This window comes from Colletotrichum spaethianum (genome assembly GCF_022836535.1).
Source record: "Colletotrichum spaethianum MAFF 239500 DNA, contig38, whole genome shotgun sequence".
In the NCBI taxonomy this organism is placed as follows: domain Eukaryota; kingdom Fungi; phylum Ascomycota; class Sordariomycetes; order Glomerellales; family Glomerellaceae; genus Colletotrichum; species Colletotrichum spaethianum.
Genome location: NW_026054808.1, coordinates 389,664 through 413,293, shown reverse-complemented (window position 1 = coordinate 413,293; position 23,630 = coordinate 389,664). Strand labels below are relative to the sequence as shown.

Genomic DNA, 23,630 nt, shown 5'->3' with positions numbered 1-23,630 from the left:
CCACGAAGCTCTCCAATCGAGAACCCCGTTTCCTCCCCCCAACGACGATCCAATCCGCGCAAGGGTAACTCTGCAGCACGAGGGAGCCAACGCATCCTCAAAACCATTTCCAGACCTCAACCAGACACCTCACATCACACACCACACACAATGGCCTCCTCGGACGCAAAGCCCGCGCAGGACAAGACCGCAGACCCCAAGGCCGACGAGTCGACGGCGCAGCAGCAGGCCGCCGCCAAGAAGCCCGCGCTCGGCGAGGACGACGAGTTCGAGGACTTCCCCGTCGACGGTGCGTGGCTCCTCTGCTCCCCCCCTCCACCCTCCTTCTTTCATCGACTCCTTCTCCTCCTCCTGCTATTCCGCTCTCCATTCCCAGCCTGAGATGAGACGCGGGTGCAGTCGTGGCTCTCCATCGAACCCTCACTGCGCGACTGAGAGGGGACCCGCCCCGAGAACACTGACCATGAACACTGCCCGTGGAAACGTGAGCTGACTTGACCGCGACAGACTGGCCCCAGGAAGAGACCGAGGCGGCCGCCAGCGGAAGCGGCTCGACGCAGCACCTGTGGGAGGAGAGCTGGGACGACGACGACACGAGCGACGACTTCTCGGCGCAGCTCAAGTATGACAAACCCCTCCACCACCCTGGACAACCCCCCCAAATGTATCGCGGCGCCCTTCAAATGCTAACGTTTGCCCCAGGGAGGAGCTGAAGAAGGTCGAGGCGTCCAAGCGACGATGATTGCGCACACCCCACGAACATGTCTTGGTGAGGGGAAGCCGGAATGACGCATGGTGACGGGGTGGAACCAACGGGGCATAGACTACTTACGAGCTCTATCTAGACGAACTGGCGGCATACCAGGAATGGAATGAAATCACAAAAGGGCAACGGGTTTTCTTTTTTTTTTATTCATACGGTTTCGGGACGAGACGTGTCTACTTTTTTACTGTTTATTTGATGTCGTGACGTTTTTGGTTTACTTAGGACATGACACGGGGGCATTACGTTCATCATGACCACCCTCTTCCCTGGGGCTTCCGCTTTCCCTTAGTTCTGGGGGTCCCTACAGACTGGCCTTGCCAGCCCGACCTTTCCCATCTATCAGACCGGTCGAGTCCATGGAGCGGGACACATCCTCCCGCGGACAAGGACTGATTTACTTACTCGACAGGGCAGTGACACCGGGCAGTTCCTTGCCCTCGAGGAGCTCCAAGCTGGCACCACCGCCGGTGGAGACGTGGCTGAGCTTGTCCTCGACGCCGTACTTGGCGGCGACGGTGGCCGTGTCACCACCGCCGATGATGACAATCTTGCCGCTCTGGGCAGCAGCGACGGCAGCGTCGAGCGTCGCCTTGGTGCCGGTGGCGAACTTGTCAAACTCAAAGACACCGGCGGGGCCGTTCCAGAGGATGGTCTTGGCCTCGTCGATGGCCTGCTTGTAGAGCTCGACGGACTTGGGGCCGCAGTCAAGACCCATCCAGCCGTCGGGGATACCGGTCTCGTCGGTGGCGGAGCCGACGTTGGCGTCCTTGTCGAACTTGTCGGCCGTGACGTAGTCGACGGGCAGGACGAGCTTGACGTTGTTGGCCTTGGCCTTCTCGACGAGCTTGCCGACCGTCTTGGCACCGGACTCGTCAAAGAGCGAGTCGCCGATGCTGACGTTCTCGAGCGTCTTCTTGAAGGTGAAGGCCATGCCACCGCAGACGATGAGGGTGTTGACCTTGTCCAGCAGGTTGTCGATGAGCTGGATCTTGTCCGAGACCTTGGCACCACCGAGGATGGCAAGGAAGGGGCGCTGGGGGTTCTCGAGGGCCTTGGCGAAGTACTCGAGCTCCTTCTTCATGAGGAAACCGGAGGCCTTCTGGGGCAGGTCAACGCCGACCATGGAGGAGTGGGCGCGGTGGGCAGTGCCGAAAGCGTCGTCTGGCAGTCGTTAGGATTGTATCATGAGCGTCATGTTCACAGGGCAAGACTCACTGATGAAGACATCACCGAGGGCGGTGAGGCCCTTGCGGAACTCCTCAACCTTGGCCTTGTCGGCCTTGATCTTGTTGCCGTCGGCGTCCTTGGCGGAGCCCTCCTCCTCAATGTGGAAGCGCAAGTTCTCGAGCAGGATGACCTGGCCGTTGTCGGCCTTGTTGACAAGGTCCTCGACGTCCTTGCCGACGCAGTTCTTGGCGAACTCGACCTTCTTGCCGCCGAGCAGCTTCTCGAGCTCGGGGACGACGGGCTCGAGGCTGTACTTGGGGTTCTCCTGGCCGTTGGGACGGCCGAGGTGGGACATCAGGACGACGGCCTTGGCGCCATTGTCAATGGCGTACTTGATGGTGGGCACGGCGCCAGCAATGCGCTGGTTGTTGGTGATCTTCTTGTTGGAGTCGAGGGGGACGTTGAAGTCGACCTGCGGGGTGGTTAGTGGGGGCGGTCCAGCAGAGACGAAAGTAGCCCGTATGGCCTTCCGGTGTATTCCAATGCCGGGCGTGGCATGGCGTAGAGTCCCGAGGGCAATACCCGCGGCTCATCCCGTATCGCCAGAATACGGAACGGCTGCGAGCTCGCACCCGGAATCAGGCGCGGGTGGCATGGTGGGGTAATCGCGCTGCGCCGACGCAGAGCAACCAACACCCGGCAACGCAGCCAGCAGCAACAGAGAATCACAACAGCGGGCTCGAGTGACTTACGCGGATGAGGACGCGCTTGCCCTTCAGGTCAACGTCGGTGATGGAGAGCTTGTTGGCGAGAGACATGGTTGCGATTGGGGGGTATTTGGTGTTGTAGGAGGGGAAAAGGAGGTGTAGTTGAGGAAGAAGAGAAGGGAAAAGAAGTTGAGAGGAGATGGATGGCTTGAGGTATATTTAGGAGGGGAGCTGGGATGGGACAGGATGGGACAGGACAGGACAGGACAGGAGCGGACTGGACTGGACACACACTAAAAACACGCAGCAATCAGTCACCTTAAGTGGTTCAACACACGTTGGGAGGCTTCGGCCATGGATGGTGGGGGTGCTGGCTGCTACTGCCTACCCGCCAGGTGGTGCATCGAGGGGCATTCTCTCAGTGTTTTGCATGCCTTTTTTTTTTTTTGTTGGCGGGGTTGAACTCGGTCCCTCTTGCCTTAGTGTCTTAGTGGGATGCAGCAGCTGTTGTCCTTAGCTGGCCGGGCCTGGCCTCCCTTGCCAGGGACGTTGCCAGGAAGTGGGGAGCTCGAGCCCAGCAGCGCCGCAGAGACAGCCCGCCCGCGGCAGGAGCTGTTGTGCCCCGCCGTGCTTTGTGACGTGATGGTAGTCTGATACCTCACAGAAACTGCGCTTCTCCCTCAACACCCCGGTCGCCGGCGTCCACCCGGCATCGACGGGACAGCCTCAAGTCGCCAAACAAGCCAGCGGCGTCTTGGCTACCGCGTTTCCTGTTTCGTCACTATAATTGGACAATCACCTGCTTTTAGACCGCCGTCTTGCGTCTGTGTCAACAACAACGAGTCCCGGACCGCAAGCCCAGCAGGGTTGTCCGGTTGCCATCAGGAACTGCCTCTAATATGACCGAGAGATACGCCGCCATCTCGCAACGAAATCAGACATGTTGCAGCATCCTCAGACCACCCGTCTCTCCCAGCGCAAAGGACAGGAGACAATAGTACCACACACACTTTTTTCAATGTTACTGTAGTGTATTGTTGTTTTGCTACAAAGAGAATACTAAGGGCCGCCCATATCGATCTTTCGGACCCAAGACACCAGACGCCTGTAAACATCGAAACCACCCGGTGCTATTTATAGTGATTGAACGAGACCCGAGCGAACCTCTTGACGAACCTCTCCAAGTCGAAACCGGTATATATAACGCCTCTGGAAATGCCTGCAGCGGTGTGCAACCTGACCCAAGCCCATGCCGACCCGCAGACCATGATATCAAGGAAATCGAGCGTAAGTTGTATGCAGTGCATCTAGCTGAGGCGGATGTGGGCGTCCTCGCGGGAGGCCGCGGGACGGTTGTCAACTTCTTCCGAAGCGTTGGTCAACGAGAGGTAGGCCGTCCAGGCGATACCGATCGTGGAGACGAAGGGCTGGGAAACACGTTAGCCATGCCGTTTGCAGTCAAACGGTTTCGAGGCAACTCACCAGCTGGAACTGGACGGGCATCAAACGGAAGTTGATGATCTGGACGGCGGGCCAGACGATGAAGTTGGCCTTGAGCGTGGGGATGTACATGTCGCGCAGCTTGTTCAGCACGGCGCGGCGGCCACCGCCCTCGGCGACGGTCATGACGGAGAAGAAGCAGAGCAGACCGAAGGGCGCAAAGATGAGCTGGTCGAAGGCGACTCGCTTCATGGCGGGCACAAAGGCGCTCGTCTTGGTAATGGGGAAGGCTGTCGACAGGAACTTGAACCAACGGAACTGCAGGGGCGCCATGCCGAAACCGTAGGCCATGAAGCGCGTGAGGCGCTCAAAGTCAAAGGGCGGGGGCAGGTGCTTGGAGTCCGGGATGAGGTCCTTCTCGTAGAAGGGGTTCTTGCGGTCGAGGTCGTGGATCTCGATGGCGACGCCATCGTCCTTGTCAATGCCGCCGGGCTTGCGGATGGCCTTTAGGCGGAGGGCCGTGATGGTCTGGGCCGTCGTGTCGGCGATGCCTCCGAGGATGGCGTTGGTCACCATCATGGTAAGGACTGCCGGGGAGCGAATGTTAGCATTGATATCACGGAGCGCATCATGGGTGGCGAAATATGTTTTAGGCGTAGAGCTGGGGCAGTAACGTACGTGGCCGTTCATCGTAGTATTGGTTGAACTTGGAGACCAACCTGGCGACGAGCGCCATTTCGATAAGGGCGATGACTGCGTGAAGCAGCGGCTATGGCGAAAGGGTGCAAGTCAGCGCAAGTTGATGTAGTGATTATGGCGGCGAGCGATGATGGAAACGATGCGGAGAGAAAACCGACGCAAGAGAGACAAAGAGTGATTCAGATTCAGTGTGCAAGGAATGTGTCACCCTTGGAGGACACAGGGGACGGATGGAACAGATGGACAATGCTATGGAAGGGGTTGGCATACAAGGCGTCCGTAGAGGTATTTGCTGTTGACAGCTCGGACGATGCGGCGGCGAGAGAGCTCCCACGACATGATGGATTATTAGGAGGAGAGAAGCCGGGGGTGGGAAGTTTCTTTCTAGTTGGGGAGGTATGTGAGCGACCGGCGGTAGTTCGTTGCGACTTGATCGGATCGATAAAACCAGGTGGCCGCGCTATCGACTCCTCTCTATTTTCCTCGAGATGAGGTAACGGGCAAGCAAGCAGAGCGAGGAAAAACTAGACGAGGATTTGGCAAAGGGGCCCCTTGATGGAACGGGCTCTTTTGGTGCTTCTGCAGGCTTCGAAGGCTGGGTACGATGACGACACCGTAGCAAAGGATGTTCGGGAGGTGGCGCAAAGGACGATTGGTCCGAGTCCGCTAGTCGCCGTGCTGGGGTTTGGGGGCGCGGGCAGGCGGAGGCTTTGTTCCCACTGGGCGGCGCGGCGAGGGGAGGGGAGAGATATATTACGATACGGCAAGCTAAGGAGGAAAATGAGCAACAAGAAAAGAAGATCACCAGACTTGGCGGGAAAAGGAGATAAGGTAACGTAGGAGTGATGTGTTTAGAAGGGGAACAAAAAAAGGTGGGAAGGAACGGATTCTAAAAAGAAATGGAGCAGCGGCAGGAGCAAGCCATGCAAGCGATGCCTGTGACCATCCAAGTGCCAATATGGAGTTTATGTACAGTAATGTGATGCCTAAAGAAACGAACCTGGTCAAAAGACCGAGATGCAGGGCCCCTTCTTGCCTTCCGAAGGCGCAAGTTGCGCTGCTGCTTTGCGTGCTTCAAACGCTGGAACTCAAAATGGACGGATTCCAAAGGTACCGCCCCTGGTCTCTTTCTTTGGATGGTGGGTGGAGGATGGATGGATGGATGGATGGCGTTTCTGTGGGGTGCCAGTTGGGGACAGGGAAGGGGAGGGAAAGCTCATGGGACTCGTCGAGCAAGACGGAGTTTCGGGCGCACGCTAGCGACGATCGCACTGTGTTACGCTGGTTATGTCGCCCGCCGGGCGTCTCCCGCCCCCACAACCGACCAACACAACACAGCTGTGATGCTCGCGCGACCTGACTTGTGGACGGCCGTATCCAAATCTTGTTCGGCTTTTTCACCGGTGCCACTGAATCCACCGACTGACAGACGACTCACCTGGCTACATATTGAACGGCCGCCCCTCTCTCCCCCAACGGCTCCGACCGTGCCGAAGCCGCTCATCAGTGGCCGCACAGTGCTTTCATCGACCTGCGCCCCCCACCACCCCTTCGGCGATCCTCGCCCTCGGCCTTCTTATTCTTCTTCAACTGGTACATGATACGTACGGTGCAGCATCGATATGGTGGTCTCTCACGTTGGCTGCCAAAGTGTCACAATCCAATTGCGTGAGGGCCCCCCGCTGGCCCTTTTTCGTCCCGTTTGCTCTCCCAGAACCGACCGACGACACCGTTTGGCCCCGTCCCTGCACGGGAACCCCAAACACGACTCTTGCCCTCCCGATCAATGCTCCCGTTTCATCCACGCGTACAAATCGTGGGGTAACCGCTGTTTCTCGACCTCGACGCATAGCGGTGGCGTACGGAAGGGGGGGGGTTGGAGCTCCTCCGTCCGCCGCCGTCTTGAGATGAATTGACTAATGACCGCATCTCCCTTCCCTTCGCCGGCCTCAACACTTTGCAACCGCACGTCTGATCCCCTCCCATGTCTGGCCTCCCCCCTCCTCCGAACGGAAACAAAGTTACGGAACGGCGGTGATTTGAACTTTGGAAGCGTGCGCTTGTTCAACATAGGGGTCCTCGGGGCAGGATGAACCCTGGCCGCATGTCCTGAATCGTCATGGGCGCACCACGGAATCTTTTGTTTGTTTGAATCTGCCACCCTTCCGTGTGGCATTGTTTTCCTCCCGGCTGGTTTCCACCATATCAAGGTTTGGAAGAGACTGATCTCTTAAAACTCACAGCCGAGTCGAAGCACTGTCAATGCTGTTTCTAGACGTACGTATGCCACCCTCTCCAACTCCTTCGCATCGCTCTGCCGGACGGAGCTCGGGTGGAGGTGCCTACTCGAACCACGGGGGTTCACCTCCCTCCGCCGCGGCTCGTCCCGACAAAGTTCCAAAGATACCTGCAACATTTTCAGTATCCTGCCATCTTTGGTTATGTGTTGTAACCCTCGGAAAAAATCACACTGTTGTACAGTAGTCCTTGCTGCAAGAGGTAATGATTGAAATGTCTCGGTACTCCTTGATCACCGCTCTTTCTCGGCTCCCACGGAGCCCACTAACATCGTCTTTCTTTTGCCTGTGTCTACATCGTCCATTAACCCCCTCAAGCTCAACGTCTTCGGTGCCTTGTGCTTCTCGTATCGAACGATGCCTAAAGAGATGTTGACCATCGTAACAAACTCCATATTCGCATCGTTCATGATAGTGCGTCGCGACGGGTCCCCAGCAGTCATCCGTCTACAAGTCTCAGCCGAGCTCAGAACCTGACAGGGAAGGTTTCCGGGATAAAGTATGTTTGGCTTCGGAACCACCACCGCCTCCGCCTGTGTGGCCAGCGTAAACTGCAGCGGGATGTTACGCCCACTCGCGCTCGTTCAACTCCGTGATCCGACCATCATGGGTCAGGTCCATGGTAATGCCACCACATGCACTGGACGAGAAGAAGGGATCGACAGTAAACAAACTCCAAAAATAGGGCAGTTGTGTTTGCGGCTCCGTGTCCGCCTCGTTGTCAATGTCACCCCGGTCACGTCACGTCGCACCTGCCTTGGCCCCGTTGCCTTCTTTGACAAGATATACTCGTGCATGGCTTGCTGGACACGAGTGAGGTCATCCCGCTGAATCGTCATGCTGCATGGTCCAGCATCCTGGCTGCTGCTTTGTGAAAAAAAGTTAACCTTGGACATGGAAAGTAACATGTGCACGCCAGCCTGACGGGCCGTCCGATGCGTACCTTGGCGGGAACTCGTCGGTTGCGGGCTCCTAGGTTTCGGCGTTGTTTTTGCTGTACTTTGTTGACACGTCGTATTCATTCCGAGCGAAACTTTAAGGTGGCTAGGAAATATTATCAGATAGGGAGCCAAATTTTGGACGTAGGAGTCTCGCAGCTGTGCTAGACGAGAAACCATGGCCCAGTTGACTGCGGTGTCATGTTGTTGGTGACGGATGCGAGTTGGTGTTGGCCGTTTCTGGGACTTTATATATAACGTGTCGAAACCGTCTTTTCACACTTCTCGTATATCTGACAGATGGTTAAAGCATTGCAAGGAGAAGGGGGGTATAGCTGAGATTCCTGGATTGCCTCGAGACGGACCCGTCTCGATATGTAGACTAGGTCATCAGATTTGCTAGTCACGAAGATGGAAGAAATTACAGCCAACAGCAAAAACCCTTATTCAGGCCGGAATCAAAGGTAACGCGGTAATAGGATTAAATGTGTTTTGCAGATGAGTTTTGCTATGTTGGTCAAGGTCGTTGCGTCATGTCTTGCCGTATGGACCGCAGAGACCTGCCGACCCGCTAGTTCAGGAAGACATTCACCGACTCTCGCGAGTATCCCACCGTCTTCGGCCAGTCGCTGTAATCCGCCTCGAAGAAGATGGCATCGTTGCAATCGCTCCCGAGAGATGTGTTGTTCAAAAACGCGGGCTCCCAGTACCACAGACCCCTCCCAAGACCCCTCGGAGCCTCTCTGACGATGCGAAGCACCTCGGCCATCCACTCGATCTGCCCGGCGACGCTGTACGGGATGCTCGGCTCCGACGACTCCGGGATCGGGTTCCACCGCCCGTCGCACACGGCCGGGTAGTCCGTCTCGACGACCTGCATGGGCTTGTTGTACTTGTCCGCCAGGGCGCGCAGGACGCTGCGGAGGTTCTCAAACGTCGCCGACGTGCCGTAGAACGGGTAGAAGCTGAACCCGAAGCTGTCCCACGCCGACAGGGGCACGCCGTTGTCGACGAGCGCCCCGTACCACCGCTCCTGCAGCGTCAGGTTCCACCCGTTGTCGAGGTGGATCATGACCTCGGGCTTGGGCACGCCGGCGCAGGTGGCGTCCTTGACGCCCGCCCGCGCGGCCTTGTACAGCGTCGCGAGGTTGGAAAAGTTGGCCACCGTGGCCGACCACGGCTCCACGTCGACCGAGACGCGGCCCAGCGGCCAGAGCATGCCGTGGCGGATCTCGTTGCCCAGGGAGACAATGTCCAGCGTGACGCCGGCGTCCTTGAACGCGACGAGCGTCTCGCGCACGTACTCGCGCAGCCGGCTCGCCAGCGGCTCCAGCTCCGTCGGCCACGCCGCCGGTGCCGGCTGCTTCTGCGGGTCCGCCCAGCTGTCGGCGAAGTGGAAGTCGAGGAAGATGCGCTGGCCCTTGGCCTGGAACCGCTTGGCGAGGTCGATGTTGTAGTTGAGGCCGTAGGTGCCGTCGGGCGGGTTGACCCACAGCCGCAACCGGACGGCGTTCATGCCGCCATCGGCGAGGATGTCATCCGCCGGCCGCTCCTGGTTGCCCCGCGCCGTATCGACGAAGACGCTTTGCGACTCCTCGAGCATCTTCAGCGAGCTCAGGTCGTGACCCTTGTAGAAGAAGGGCGTCTCGGCGTCGGACTCTGAGCTAAACTGTCGTCAGACCGTGAATTCAAGCAAGTTGGGCCGAGTGACTTACTTGAAGCTCTCCGCAGCCGGGGCCGCAGCCGCCAGAGCCGTGAGGCTAAGCAGAGAAAACAATCTCCTCGCGATCATGATGAAGTGATATCACAGCCGGTGCTACAGAAAGCTTCCAGCAAGCTACCGACGGCTGCCGTTATATATATATCCCAACCCCTCACCACCAGGCCCACAAGCAAAAAGTCGAATCATCATTTCAACTGCCCGCCAAGGTCTAGACAAATGCAAGCGAGCTGTCACGGGTCTCGGCACTCTTGTCTCTCGGGCCAAACGCGACGACTCGACGGAAGATCTCAGCGAGCGTGGACAACAGCGAACAACTGGAGACTGCCCCAGACTGCGGGGACTCATCGCGGGGTTACCGGGGAGTGACCCCATACCCGGCAGCGTGACGATTGGTGCGCCTGGGTGAGTTGCCCTTGTCGCCTCCCGCAATTTCGGCCAATGTGCCCCCAACGAGTTACTACAGCTCGTGGTCTAGCTTCTCTGCTCTTGTGCCAAGCTCTAAACGGTCTGGCTCGTCTTGGTCACCGGGTGGCAGGTGGGGATGAAGCTTCGAGAAAACATTGATCAAGACAGGGCCTGGAACCATGCTTTGGAGGCTCTCAACCGAGGCATCCTATTTGATTCTGTAATGTATACAACTGTAGTTACAACACCCAAGTTGCGATTAAGCTTAACCATCGGCTAGGACTCGAGTCCAGTCGAACTTCCTCCACTTTTTGTTGAAACCCTCAACGCGACGGTCGCCCTTGTTCCACCGTCCTTGTTTCTTGATCACGTCCGGGCCGACGTCCAGTATGCCCCGATAATCTCCCTCGCAAAGAGGTCGCCCCTCGGCCAGCGGTCAGAGTTTTCCACAACGTGACCGAGACCGCCATCGAGTGTGAACCACGCGTGAAAGTATGGCATCTCCTTCGCGATGCTCCGCCGGAACGCCATCCTGCCCATGCCATCTCGGGCCTTGGCAGCCGTGTCAATGATCTTTTGGTGCTGCGACCACTCGTCATCCGTGGTGAGGAAGGCCTCTTTGAAGTAGGCCGGGGCTGTGGCACCCTCTTCGTAGGGAATCGGCACGGCCATCATGGCGGCGTGCAGATGCCTTTGCGGCGCCGCGGCGTTCTCGTAGAAAATGACTTCCTGTCCCTTCTCGTGGTACATTCTGGTGAGAGACTTCATGAAGTTCCGGATCTCTTCCCATTCGTCGTCGTCGCACTCCAGGAGGTTCTTGCGATGTGCCATGGGCACAATGACGGCGCCGCCTTCGCTGACCTCCGGTTCCGTGGGCAGCGTCAGAAAGACACGAGTGCCGAGGGAAATGACCGGTGCCAGAGGCGGCTGGCCCTTGTCCTCGTGATGGCACAACGGGCAGTTGTCCAATATCCGTGACACCTTCTGGTACTCGTTGACGGCGACGTTCTTGAGGTTGATCTCAGACTTGTGCACTCGCTTCGCGAGCTTGTCCGCGTTCTCATCCATGTAGTCGAGGTCATTGTCAAACTTGCCGTCCTTGGCAATGCGCTCAGCAAGCCGCATGCCCTCGCCGCCGGCCTGGCCACGTGTTCTGCGCTCCTCGCGGACCATGTCCTCGATTGACATGTCCTCGTTTGCTTCCACGTTGCCGCGCTCTCGGCCGCGCTTGTTCTCAATGGCCTTGACTTCGCCACGGGTTCCCGCCAGCATCCTGTTGTCCATGACACCTAGAACGACCGACTGCGGACCATTGGTAGCAAAGTTGGCCGCGGCTTGGTTGTATTCGGCTTCCAGCTTTGCAGCATCTGGCGCCTTGCGCAGCTTTGCCTTCATCATCTGGGCTCGCAGTCTGTTCAAGGCGGTCTGGTCCATCGGGGTGTGCTGCATGGCATTGTCGGGGATGATAGTGCCCTGCTCAAATTTTTCCTCGTGGTCTCGTTGGACCGACCTCTCTGCACGATGCTTTTCCAGGCGCTCACGATACAGATCGCCAGTCGGCTTCTCCTTGCCCACATATCCTTCGCCGTACACCTTGCGTCGGTCCATTTCAATCTTCTCCTCCCTGGCGTCGTCAAACTCTTGCAAGTCACCGTATCTCTCCAGGGCAACATCCTCGACTGATCGGCCGGACTCTTCTGCCATAGAATATACGCCCTTGAGCTTGGTCATGCGCCACTGGGAGCCGTTGTCCCCAAAAGTGTAGCTGACGGTTCTCTCTGCCGGCGGGAGCTTTTCATCCAATGTCGTAACGTTGCTCAGATCCCCAAAGTCCCTGTTGATTTCCCTATCGTGGATGACTCTGACCGGTTCTTCTTTGGGTGGCGGCTTGACCTCCTCCTTTTTCCGCTGAACGTAGTCGATGTCGAGGGCTGATGGGGCAGTCATCCAGCTATCGCGTACTAGCGGTGCGTCTGCAGCCTTCGCGTCTGAAAGCGTAGTTTCCTCATCGGGTATCGGCAAGTCCTCCTTGGGGTCCGACGTTTTCTCATGCTTTTCGCTACGGTGTCCATCATCTCTATCCCTGTGCCTGTGCCTTGATCGTCGCTCTTCATCGTCTTTCGAATGACGAGATCGCTTGTGTCTGTGGCCATCCTCCTCGTCTTCATCGTGTCGTCGCGACCTGTGATGGCGGTATCTGTCGCTATTGCGGTCGCGGTCGCGTTCCCCATCCCGGTCTTTGTGACCGTCCCTCTCGCGATCGCGTTCTCGGCGTCTGTCGGAGGACCTGTCGCGGTGATGATGGTGTCGCTGTTTCTTTCTCTGTCTGCGCTCTTCTTTTTCGCGTTCAATGCGCTCCTTCTCTCCCTTCTCAGCTGCAAGCGCCTTTTCAAATTCATCGAGGCCGTCCATGGTTGCTCGAGCAAGCGGTACGAAGCTTGCGGATATGGGTTCGAGCGATAGCTGCAGTGGTATGTTTTTCCAGGTTCGAGGCAGAACGAATTGGCGATGCAAGCTGGACGTCACTCGCCAGCACGGGCCATTCAGATTTTGGAACTGACCAGGGGGTCTGATTAGTAGTTACAGGGGGTCTTGTCCACTCTGACGCCCCGCGCGGGGCACTCAGCTCTCCCATCTCTTCCAGAACTTTTTTCTAGCGGCCGCAACAGCAACACCCGTGCAAGCCGCATACACACCCGACATCACCACCAAAATGGCTTCAACTTCCGCAGCCGCACCCGCCGAGAATGCGTCCACTCAGGAGAAGGCGTCCACCCAGACACCGACCTCCATCGTCGTTGTCGGCATGGCTGGTAAGACCAACTCTTCTACCTCTCGCAATCTAGACCTTCCCGCTGACCAATACTCCTCCTAGGCTCCGGCAAGACGACCTTCATGCGACGCATCAACGCTTACCTGCATGGCAAGCAAGATCCGCCGTATGTAATCAACCTGGACCCGGCTGTGCTCAATGTTCCTTTCGAGAGCAACATCGACATCCGCGACTCGGTCAACTACGAGGAGGTCATGAAACAGTACAACCTAGGACCCAACGGTGGAATCTTGACGTCCTTGAACCTCTTTGCCACAAAGGTCGACCAGATCGTCAACCTTCTCGAGAAGCGCGCGGCCCCCGACCCAGAAAACCCCGACAAGAAGCCCATCAAGAACATTCTTGTTGACACTCGTGAGTCTCTGCTGGTCACTTACTCGTCAGTTATGGGCTAACAGCACCGCAGCCGGACAGATCGAGGTGTTCGTTTGGTCCGCCAGTGGTACCATCCTCCTCGAGTCGCTCGCCTCTTCGTTCCCGACCGTCATCGCCTATGTCATCGACACGCCCAGGACTACCTCCACAAGCACATTTATGAGTAACATGCTGTACGCCTGCAGTATCCTCTACAAGACCAAGCTCCCCATGATCCTGGTCTTCAACAAGACCGATGTGCAGGATGCGACCTTTGCGAAGGAGTGGATGACGGATTTCGAGGCTTTCCAGGCTGCTCTCCAGCGGGATGAGATGAGTGACGTGATCGGTGGCTACGAGACGTCAGAGGGCGGCAGCGGCGGCACTGGCTACATGGGCAGTCTGCTCAACTCGATGAGTCTCATGCTGGAGGAGTTCTACTCTCACCTCAGCTTTGTCCCCGTCAGCTCGCGCCTCGGAACGGGTATGGATGAGTTCTTTGCGGCGGTGGAAGAGAAGGCGGAGGAGTTCAAGCAGGACTACCTCCCGGAGCTGCAGCGCAGACGAGGCGAGCGGGAAGAGAAGAAGCGCCAGGCCCGTGAGCACGAGCTGGACAAGATGATGAAGGGCATGTCGGTGGATGCGGGCAAGAGGCCCACGGTTGTCAAGCCCGTTGAAGATGATGACGGCATCGACGTTGCCAGCGACGTTGATGACGACGATATGCCGGATGATGAGGACGACCGGGAAGGACTCCAGGCTCGTTACGAAGCCGCCATGGAGGCCGAGGGCGATTCCATCATGGCTGATGGCAGTTTCGCCAAGTACTTGCACACGCGGCAGACGTAATGGGGAGGGGACGGAACACATTGATGCACATAGAATGAAGCTTGGGCAGGGGACGGCGTTTTAGACGGTTGCTGCATTATCATGAGATACCTCGAAAAGGAAGAACAGGTGCAGAAAGTTGCCTTGCTCTATGAATTGATTTTGACCCCCATCCGTAACTCCTGCAGACCTCGACGTCCATTGATGTGTGGTTTTACACGGGCGGCCGAAGTGCGCTCGTGCTCCAAGACATCCCGCCTCAGTATGTCGCTGGCGGAACACTCATTCTTCATGAGCGACCAGCTAACGCACGGCATAATGTCTCATCCGGTATCGACCCCTAGATCTGCGTGAAACCCCAGTACCCTAGCCTCTCCTCGTTCATCCTCGCGTCGCGTCTGAATCCAAACTTGCCCGATTGAGCGCCATCATCTCGCCTCGAACTGAACCATTCTGCCAAAAGAGTCAGCACGTCCTCGTCCCCAAAGCCTTGTGGCATGTGGAAAAACTCACCTCTTGGTGCGCTCCTTGTACAGAATACGGCAACCGCACTCCTTGCAGCGGATAGGGTCGGCGCGACGCAGCTGGAACTTGAGACCGCAGTCACCGCAGAGGTACTGCATCTGAGGACCCTCGGCGCCGTAGGATGTGTAGGCGGCCGCGCTGGGGGCGGAGGTCGCGCCGGCGGTGGGGACTTGGTAGGCTTCGCGAGACATCTTGAACGTTTATCGAGAGTTTGAGTTTCCTGAGGAGAAGCGGCGGTTCGTTCGGGGTGTGAGGCGAGTCGGATATGGAGGCAAGGCAAAGGCGGCGATTTTCTTCTTCACGGCGGGCCGGATTGGAAATGCAGAGGTGGGCTGGATGACAATTTGTTAGGCGGTGAGGGCGCGTAGGGACGGCAGAAAAAGGTTGCCTCGGGCGGTGTGGCCAGTCTGTTGGCGCCTGGACGTCGGTTGTGGAGGGACCTGGGACCTCCGGCCTGACCCACTTCCCGAGGTTATCGATGGTTACTGCCGCCCAGATTATAGGTCGGCCCTGCTTGCCGGCATCTTGGAAGAAACAAATCTCGAGCGCACAGTAGACTAGCAGACTCCCTTCTCTTCGCGTCGTATTTCCTCATGACTTCGCCGTTCTGCTGACTTGTTCCAATTCTCATATTGGCAAGCGACGATCCGGCAATGCTTCATACCCGACGTAGCCAGCACTCCCGATAATGCGCAGTCCCTCTTCGACATTCTCGACAACGATCATCACCACCATAACGGCAACAGCACTCGCTAGCCCATCATGACACCCACCTCTCAATTTGACGCCGGCGTGGAGCCCCCGGAATCGCAATGCCCCTTCTGCATAATCGCAACTGAATACCCGCCCTACGACCCTGCGAAGCCGCCGCAGGACGATGCAGTCCTCGACCCGAACCGCATCCCGACGCCCGCCTATGTCGTCCTCTCAACCCCAACGCTTATCGCCTTCCTCGACATCCTCCCGCTATCACGCGGCCACCTCCTCCTGTGCCCACGCACCCACCGCCCGAAGCTCACCGACGCCTCGCCCGACGAGTCGGCCGAGATGGGCCGCTACCTGCGCATCCTGTCCAACGCCCTCGCGCGCACGACGGGCGTCGAGGACTGGAACGTCGTGCAGAACAACGGCGCCGCCGCCGCCCAGGTCGTCATGCACATGCACTTCCACCTCATCCCCCGCCCCGAGATCCGCGCGAGCGGCCGCTACAGCGAGAGCTTCACCATGTTTGGCCGCGGCCGGAGGGAGGAGCTGGACGATGAGGACGCCGAGCACTTTGCCAAGGAGCTGCGGGAGAACGTGGCCGACATCTTGAGGGAAGAGAAGCACAAGGCGAAGCTTTGAACATGGACCGGAGATTTTTATTATGTATAAAAATCATTTATTCATTTCGTGTATGGACTTTGAGGTCCGAGCTGCCGACTATTGCAGCACAATTTGTACGCCGTAGCGCTGTTTTGCTCTTTTTCTCTTCTTTTTTACTCATTATGTGAGTCTACCTACTCACCACCATCTTCTACCAGCCTGCCCGTTTACTCATCATCGCCGAAGAAGACCTTGACGCCGTCCGGAAGGAAGGTGCCGTCGCAGACCTTGAAGCGGTCGGGGATGGCCGAGATCTTCTTGAACTCGTCGTCGGTCAGGGACCAGCCGTCGAGGTCGTAGTTGGCCTTGATGCGGCCCTCGGAAACGGACTTGGGGATGACGCTGACATCTCTGGCCAGGCCCCACTGGAGGAGGACCTGCTGGGGGGTGCGGCCCTTGGCCTTTGCGATGTCGAGGAGGGTCTGGTTGGTGTAGAGGGGAGAGTCGGTGCTGCCGAGGCACGAGTAGGCGGTGGCGTGGATGCCCTTGGACTTGCAGTAGTCGAGGAGCTTGGGCGAGGGGTTGCAGGGGTGGAGCTCGATCTGGTTCACGGCGGGAACGACCTGGGAGTTGTCAGTGCCATCTTCTTTTGCGAACAGAGACCATTGGGACTCACCTTGGTCTGGGGGTCGTTGAGGAGGCGCTCGAGGTGGGTCAGGCCAAAGTTGGAGACACCAATGTTCTTGACCTTGCCGGTGCCGACGAGCTTCTGCAGCTCGCGCCAGGTGTCGAGGTAGTCCCAGTCGGGGTAGTGCTTCTTCAGGTTATCGGGGTCGGTGCTGGAGGGCCAGTGCATGAGGTAGAGGTCGACGTAGTCAGTCTGGAGGTTCTCGAGGGACTTGGTGATGGCCTCGGGAACGCGCTTGTGCCAGGGGTTGTCGAGCTTGGTGGTGAGCCAGATCTCCTCGCGGGGCACACCGGAGGCCTTGATGCCGTCGCCAACCTCCTTCTCGTTGCCGTAGGCGAAAGCGGTGTCGATGTGGCGGTAGCCGTTCTTCAGGGCGGCCTCGACGGCGAGCTTGACCTCGTTGGGCTTGGACTGCCAGGTGCCCAGGCCGATGGCGGGGATCTTGTCGCCCGTGTTGAGGGTGAAGGTGCGGGCGGTCTGCTTGACGTCGGCCATGGCTGCGGTTTACGTGTGTGTCTACCGGGGGTGAAGACGGGGAGGGGTATCTTAGTGAGAGAAGCAAGTTGAAATAGAAAGAGAAGAGTAAACGTGGAATGTCAAGATGCGCCTGAGCGGACGGGGAGAGCTCTTTTGTATGCGCACAACTCAGCGCGGGGAATCAAAGTAAGCAAGAGGAGGGGGGCAACCAAGAGGCGAATTGTGCTCGGCACCCTTTGCACCTCGTCCCGCGCCTCGTTGTCCAAACTACGTTGCTATCTACGTAGGACTGCGTCCTCGGGAGATAACGGCCCCCCCCCCTGGGTGCTCCGTATGCGCGGGTGTGAGCACCACAGAGGCGCGGGAGAGAGGGACAGAGGGAGATAGAGGAAGGTCCAGTCCATTGAGTTTGTCGCGGTGCGTCCCTGGGCGTCCCACGTCCGCGGCCAACCACCACCTCCGAAAAAGGACCCCAAACCCCTGATCCCACCTTACATTGCCCCTCCCCCCACCTCGTGTGTGCCCGGGAATGACGCAGTGGGTAGTACCCGGGGGCCGGGGGGTCTGGGGCTCCTATGCGCGTTGGATGCGCCTCGATGCGCCGGTGTTGCGGGAGTCGTGGCACGCCGACCTATTGGCTTTGAGCTTTTGGTCTCTTTGGGAGGATCTCGGGTGGGTTTTCCTCTGGTTTGGAACATGGCAATCTGTGCTTCGTCCATGTGCCGCTATCCCCGAGAGAGCAATTCCAGCAGTTGTGTTTCTTCAATTCCCAAAACCCACTTTCAACCATGACACTTGCATCCCGAGTCAACAAACTCCCCAGAGTCCTGATAGCTCACATAGCACAGCAGGATATTAATGGAGGGGCAGTATGCTTGTGGCTCTCTCTCCGACACCAAAAGACATTGCCGCTGAGAAAACAGGCCGAGCGAGGGGGAAAAACCAAGCTGGCCCGGACCTAGTCGAGCCTTTTCGATGCGCTTGATTGGCAGCGCTTGTTGCCCGTCCCAATCCGCGTCGTTGGAACGGGCAAATGTCCCCCGACGCGCGACTTTTTTTTTTCTCTTTGCAAAACCCACATGCGTTTCTTGTCGCCAGATTCTACCGGGCCAAACAGGACGTCACACTTGCAGCCACGACGGACACACACACACACACACACACACACACACACACACACACACACACACACAAACAACGCCATGGCACTGCCGCAGTAACAGAATCTGGGTTGCTGCGTGTGCTTGGTTGGTCCACGATAGCCGGCGCATGCTGCATCGGCCGCCGCTGTGCACCTTGTACGCCGCAGGACCCGGGTCGGCGGGACCTGGCGCATGTCTTCTGCGCAGCCGCACGAATGTCTTGCCAGGAAACGGTCGACACCCCACATTGCCACGACTCTTGTGTCCGATGGATGCTTGGTTGTTTTTTTTTTTCTTTGTTGAAGAAAGAAAGACTTTCTAGAAACCCATGGAAAGGGGTAGAGACTACGTCAGGTTGGCAGATAGTTAGATCGATATCCTCCGTGCTACGTGTCTCAGGAAAAGTTCATTCTTTTCTGTCATTATCTTTTCTTGCCTCTCAGGCTTACAAGACTGGCAGTCAAGACCACATCATGTTGATGTCTGCGGAGTGCTCTCAACCTTTGGTATCACCTCTTCGGCGGTGCCCAAGAAACTGCTGAAACCGAACGAACGCCAGCCAAGTGCCACTTGGTGAGCCATTGTCATGAATCTTGTCGTTCGTTTTCAAGGTTCTCTTCTGGAGATCATGACCACGGTATGAGAGAACGAAAGCGTATCCATTTCTCTGGTCTCTCTCTCGTGCGATGTATTGCTCGGAATGTGGTGAAAGGTGTGGCATGGTTCCAGCCAGTTGGTTGCAAAGCAGCCAACAAGGCCCAGCGAGTCGGGCATTGTTCAGAAAGACGCCATGACAAGTAGCAAGAAGAACAGACGGAATGTCGTCGATATAAGCACCTCAACGTCGCATCGGACCCCCGCAACTCGGACCGGCCACCTTCGGCCGGCTCACTTCCTCGGCTATTCTGAGAATACCGTCGTAGTGGCCAATAGTGGCGTGATTGTCAAAGGGCATTAGTCTAGTGGGCGGACTGGCCATTCTTTTCCCTCGCATGTCGCAAACAGGGCCATCCGCGTGCCTGTTACATTCTTCTGTGTCTCTTGATACAACTCCAGGTATAAAACCTCTCGGGGTTGCACTAGAGATGGTCTGGCTGAACGCCAAACACGAACCTCCCAGTCTTGTGCAAGAGTTCCCGGAATGCTACCTAAGCTTGTCAAGTCTGTCAAGCCTCCGCTTTGCCTTGGAGGTTGTACTCCTGTACATCCCCTGCAAGACACAGGTCGGCCAGGCACCCTGTCGGGTGCGTGACGGCACACATACTACTCGAGTTGGACCTCGCCCCGGATTTTCCTTCTCGAGCATGCCATTGGTCCCGGCCATGAGCCAGGACCCCTGCCGTTCTGTCAAACATCCGATGCTGATGAACTCTAATGTAACTTCATTGAGCTAAGGGGCTGTCCCGCAGCCTCGACTTGACTTCACCACACCCTCCTGCCTTGGTTGGGGGACTACGATTGACTTTCCCAGCAGAGGCCACCATGGTAGTCCGGGCAGAACCAACACAACTCTCGACAAGATTGCGGGACTCCGAAGGCCGGCGTCAGACCATAAGGCCGCTGATCCCCTGGTTTCTGACTGACCCGGAACATCCGTTGCTACCGTAAAACAATTTGATCCCATGTCTCCTACATGGTGACAGAACGCTTGGGGCAGAATCAGCAGTGAACAGTTCAACTTACTTTGATGCGACCAGTGGTATGGCGGAAAACTCATGAACGAATACTGATACCTAGCATATCAAGAACACTTCTGATTCCCAAGATGCTCGGCGTGACACTCGACATCTTCGACTTCCCAAGCTCCGAGGCGCAGTGGCATGTTGGTTATGCTTCCTTGCATGACATAGGGTGATTCGGTAGGAGCATCTTTGCTTAGGGCACTTGTCTCTTGTTTACCGTGTGAATTGCGGGATTGGTTCCTTTGATTTGCCATTGAAAATTAGTTAACTGATGTGTTTGTTTTCAAGGTCCGTTCAGAAAGTTGATTGATATGTCCCAAGCTTCCACAGCAGATGTATAAATACCGTCTGCCCTAAGAGATTCCACAACAGTTGGGCTTAGGAGATTGAGTATTGGAATCAACCACGGCGCCCTGTGTCAGAGTATGTAACAAACTTCTCCAACAGAGTGTAACAGGCTTCAACACCGATCAATTTGCCAACCTGTAGGCCTATCATAGGGTTCGAGGCCGTTATTGGAATTCCATACGGTTTCAATAGTGACTTGAGTAAGTCCAGGGACCAGCAAACAGTTCCTTCCATGTAGACCACTTGACTTTCTTGTAGCTGCTGCAAATGATTCAGTGCCTCATCCATGAGTTAAGCAAGAATAGGAATGATCGATAGTTAGGACCAGAGACATAGAAGGTAAACGAAGGGAATAAACAGATCTGCGACGTTTCATCCTCAAGCACCCTAAACCAGCCCTGTTGTTTACCGGCCGAGTGACATTAAACGTGTGCGTGTTCTCGCCGCGCTCACTGTTCATGCTTGCGTTGTGGGAATTAGAATCGACCAAGGACTACTCTGATCATGTTATAGGCACGACAACCCGACGCCGTGTAGCTTCTACCGCCAACTTGACTTACAGGCCGGACACATATCGGCTCCTAAATTTGTCGGGATACATATGCCGGAGACGCGAAGCAAACCAGAGAATTTGTAACCCAATAGAATTGAAAGCGTTGTGATCCATGGTTTGACCACAACAGCGCTCATAAACAGGGCCACCTGGGCCACCCGCGCCTTCGCACGCTGGAGTTCCTTCGTGCAAGCTCATACTTTAGGCGTGCTGCTCTTTAAATCAGTGTGCTGATATGGGTCTGGACTCGCCGTGCTTCGATCAGCCCATTACGGACTTTCGGACAGGGCTCCGAGGCCCTCGCTTGGTCAAGCGTCCTCGAAGACGCGCCTTTCCGCACAACAAACTCGACTCGTTGGCGGCCTCGAAAGCACAGCTGAATAGGTCGACGCCATTCATCGACCGATCCGAACAAATCTCATCACTAGCCATCGCTCTCGTTGTAACTGGCCCGCCGCCGTGGGCAGTTGCTTGTGTGCCGCGCGAACGCCGAGTCAATCACGTCCAGCGGTCAAGGCAACAAGGAAGTACAAATCTATCCACCAAGGCGTTCCTCCAGAACAACATAGCCCGACTACAGAACCGTTCGTCCCCAGCCGAACAGAAAACCGGACGCGCAGCATCTGCGCGAAAACCGCTACAATCGTTCCGCCTCACCGGCGCCGAAGAAGACCGCCGGCGGCCGGGACCCCCCCCCCCCCCCCCCCCCCCCCCCCCCCCCCCCCCCCCCCCCCCCCCCGAAGCAACCACGGCCCCATCCCGTCCATCGCGAGCGGATCCCCCGACCAACGCCCTCACCGGCCGGACCCGGGGCCCCAGAATGTGCCTCTTCTTTTTTTTCCTTTTTTTTTCTTTTCTTTCTTTCTCGCACTAGCCCCCAAAGTCCCCGACATCCCGCCCTCCGCCAATTCAACGTCTTCCCTCGGACAGCGCAGCCGGCCATGGGGGGGAGGGGAGGCCCCGACTACTGCGGCCAGCGAACCACCCATCTCGCTCGGCAATCGACCAACCAGCACGTGTGCAGAGGTTGTATGAGTCGGTCGGGTACCTGATGGAATAGCAGCAAGCCATTGGACAGAGAGTAGTTGCGGACGAGATTGGGGGAAGAATAAATAAAAAAAAGGGGGGGAACCTACGAGCGGGTGTCGGGCAGTCGCGCGTGTGTGCGGATTGACGCCCGACTTGTGTTTGAATATATGCGCATCCCGTTCATCGTCGCGCTGCTGCTCGCACTGCCTTCCCCAGGTCCGTCCTCTTCCCCCCAGTCCCGGAGGCGCAGACGAGACGAAACGAACCGCATCCGTGCACGACGATCGAGATGATGGCGTGTGCTCGCGGTAGCGGCTGTCGCATTCCGCCGCAGTGCAACGGTCTTCTCCCAACTTGTGCGACGAGAACGCGGCGAAAAACACTCATCGAGGCAGGTTACTAAGTCTAGCTTTCACCAAGGCAGGATGGAAGATGGAACGCATTGGATGATAGATTGCTCATTTCGTCATCTATTCTACGAGCTGACGATGGATGAGGACATCAAGACAGAACTGATGTCGACGAGATACAAAAGATACAGACAACTGCTAACAAGAGAGAATGACGGAGGGGATGGTTTACTCCTCGGCATCGCCGCCGGCAGCGACAGCCTTGGCGGCGTCGCCGTTGGTAGCGGCGGGTGCGTCGGCGGCCTTGACTTCGCCCTTGGCGGGAGCCTCCTCCACGCCGTTGGCAGCCTCCTCCTCTTCAGCCTCGGCCTCCTCGTCGCCGGCAGCTTCGTCCTCGACTTCCTCTTCCTCGTCAGCGGCCTCCTCGGCGTCGGCCGCGTCATCCGTGGCCTCGGTCTCGGTCTTCCGCTTCTTCGATGGAGGAGCTTTCTCTGTAGCACGCAAACGTCAGCCGGGCCGTCAAGCAAGTTTGAAAGCGTGCTGGCAGCGTGTAGAAGCATGACTTACCGTCTACGCCATTGGCTTCCGCGTCTTCCTCGGCGTCGCCCTCTTCCTCCTCCTCCTCCTCCTCTTCCACGTCGTCGTCACCTTCGTCGGCGTCTTCCTCAGACTCGTACCTAGAGCGCAATTCTTGTCAGGCCGAGTCTCTTCAGGTTAGGACAATGGACGGCTCTCCATCAAGAGCCGAAGCATCTGATACCCGCCACGAGCCGGGCGCATAGTTGCGATGGCACCAGGACACCAGGTCAACCTGAACCGTGTAGGCGCAACCAAGCTCAGGGCACTTCGAGGGGCATCACTCCATGTCCGCTGCTCTCCAGGGGAACTTGAGCGCGTAGCAAAGACCAGGGGAACTTACTCCTCTTCCTCTTCACCGTCGTCGTCAGGAAGGGAGACGAGCTCCTCCTCCTCTTCTTGCTTTCTCTTGCGGGTGGACATGGTGTAAGAGGGGTTCGATGGGTTCAATTGGATAGAACAAGGCGTCTCAGGGTGAGTTTTTCAATGGGAAACTGACAAGAGATGGATGGGAAAGAGAGAGAGATATGTAGGAGAAGCAGAGAGAAAGAGAGAAAGTTGGGGGGCGGCCAGAACGAAAGGTAGGTAAGGTAGGTAAGTCGGCGCAAGGAAAGCTCTGGGGGGAGGACGGGGCAAGCCCAAAGGTGGGTGGGTGCGTGTCGGTTGGCGGTACCTCTAGGAGCGCAGTGGGCGGGCGTGAGGAAGGGAAAGAGGAGGAGGGAGTGCGCGGCGGTGGTGCGGTGCGGTGCGGTGCGGTGCGCAAGAGGGGGGAGAGGGAGGGAGGGGGAGGGAGCTCCC

At 57.3% G+C, this 23,630-nt stretch overlaps 10 protein-coding genes across 10 annotated transcripts; 3 read left to right on the top strand and 7 right to left on the bottom strand.

The window, feature by feature from the left end:
• Positions 1 to 150: 150 nt before the first annotated feature.
• On the top strand, positions 151 to 742 carry ColSpa_10747 (putative 26S proteasome complex subunit sem-1; the record flags this gene model as incomplete). Its single annotated transcript, XM_049276959.1, has 3 exons — positions 151 to 289; positions 508 to 622; positions 703 to 742. The coding sequence occupies 3 exons, from the start codon at positions 151 to 153 to the stop codon at positions 740 to 742; spliced, it is 294 nt and encodes a 97-aa protein (XP_049132916.1).
• A 418-nt stretch (positions 743 to 1,160) lies between these two features.
• On the bottom strand, positions 1,161 to 2,751 carry ColSpa_10746 (phosphoglycerate kinase; the record flags this gene model as incomplete). The annotated part of the gene is made up of 3 exons (XM_049276958.1): positions 1,161 to 1,927; positions 1,982 to 2,405; positions 2,686 to 2,751. The coding sequence occupies 3 exons, from the start codon at positions 2,749 to 2,751 to the stop codon at positions 1,161 to 1,163; spliced, it is 1,257 nt and encodes a 418-aa protein (XP_049132915.1).
• A 1,196-nt stretch (positions 2,752 to 3,947) lies between these two features.
• On the bottom strand, positions 3,948 to 4,816 carry ColSpa_10745 (protein sym1; the record flags this gene model as incomplete). Its single annotated transcript, XM_049276957.1, has 3 exons — positions 3,948 to 4,067; positions 4,123 to 4,667; positions 4,759 to 4,816. 3 exons carry the CDS (start codon positions 4,814 to 4,816, stop codon positions 3,948 to 3,950), a joined length of 723 nt encoding a protein of 240 aa, XP_049132914.1.
• A 3,769-nt stretch (positions 4,817 to 8,585) lies between these two features.
• On the bottom strand, positions 8,586 to 9,806 carry ColSpa_10744 (putative argininosuccinate lyase; the record flags this gene model as incomplete). The annotated part of the gene is made up of 2 exons (XM_049276956.1): positions 8,586 to 9,678; positions 9,730 to 9,806. The coding sequence occupies 2 exons, from the start codon at positions 9,804 to 9,806 to the stop codon at positions 8,586 to 8,588; spliced, it is 1,170 nt and encodes a 389-aa protein (XP_049132913.1).
• Positions 9,807 to 10,508: 702 nt separating this feature from the next.
• On the bottom strand, positions 10,509 to 12,554 carry ColSpa_10743 (pre-mRNA-splicing factor CWF19; the record flags this gene model as incomplete). Its single annotated transcript, XM_049276955.1, has 1 exon — positions 10,509 to 12,554. One exon carries the CDS (start codon positions 12,552 to 12,554, stop codon positions 10,509 to 10,511), a length of 2,046 nt encoding a protein of 681 aa, XP_049132912.1.
• Positions 12,555 to 12,855: 301 nt separating this feature from the next.
• On the top strand, positions 12,856 to 14,178 carry ColSpa_10742 (GPN-loop GTPase 1; the record flags this gene model as incomplete). The annotated part of the gene is made up of 3 exons (XM_049276954.1): positions 12,856 to 12,955; positions 13,018 to 13,329; positions 13,382 to 14,178. The coding sequence occupies 3 exons, from the start codon at positions 12,856 to 12,858 to the stop codon at positions 14,176 to 14,178; spliced, it is 1,209 nt and encodes a 402-aa protein (XP_049132911.1).
• A 319-nt stretch (positions 14,179 to 14,497) lies between these two features.
• ColSpa_10741 (DNA-directed RNA polymerases I, II, and III subunit RPABC4) lies at positions 14,498 to 14,873 on the bottom strand (the record flags this gene model as incomplete). Its single annotated transcript, XM_049276953.1, has 2 exons — positions 14,498 to 14,600; positions 14,671 to 14,873. The coding sequence occupies 2 exons, from the start codon at positions 14,871 to 14,873 to the stop codon at positions 14,498 to 14,500; spliced, it is 306 nt and encodes a 101-aa protein (XP_049132910.1).
• Positions 14,874 to 15,444: 571 nt separating this feature from the next.
• ColSpa_10740 (adenylylsulfatase Hint3) lies at positions 15,445 to 16,026 on the top strand (the record flags this gene model as incomplete). Its single annotated transcript, XM_049276952.1, has 1 exon — positions 15,445 to 16,026. The coding sequence occupies one exon, from the start codon at positions 15,445 to 15,447 to the stop codon at positions 16,024 to 16,026; it is 582 nt and encodes a 193-aa protein (XP_049132909.1).
• A 188-nt stretch (positions 16,027 to 16,214) lies between these two features.
• On the bottom strand, positions 16,215 to 17,170 carry ColSpa_10739 (glycerol 2-dehydrogenase (NADP(+)); the record flags this gene model as incomplete). The annotated part of the gene is made up of 2 exons (XM_049276951.1): positions 16,215 to 16,610; positions 16,664 to 17,170. The coding sequence occupies 2 exons, from the start codon at positions 17,168 to 17,170 to the stop codon at positions 16,215 to 16,217; spliced, it is 903 nt and encodes a 300-aa protein (XP_049132908.1).
• A 5,314-nt stretch (positions 17,171 to 22,484) lies between these two features.
• On the bottom strand, positions 22,485 to 23,255 carry ColSpa_10738 (uncharacterized protein; the record flags this gene model as incomplete). Its single annotated transcript, XM_049276950.1, has 3 exons — positions 22,485 to 22,747; positions 22,824 to 22,933; positions 23,176 to 23,255. 3 exons carry the CDS (start codon positions 23,253 to 23,255, stop codon positions 22,485 to 22,487), a joined length of 453 nt encoding a protein of 150 aa, XP_049132907.1.
• Positions 23,256 to 23,630: the final 375 nt, after the last annotated feature.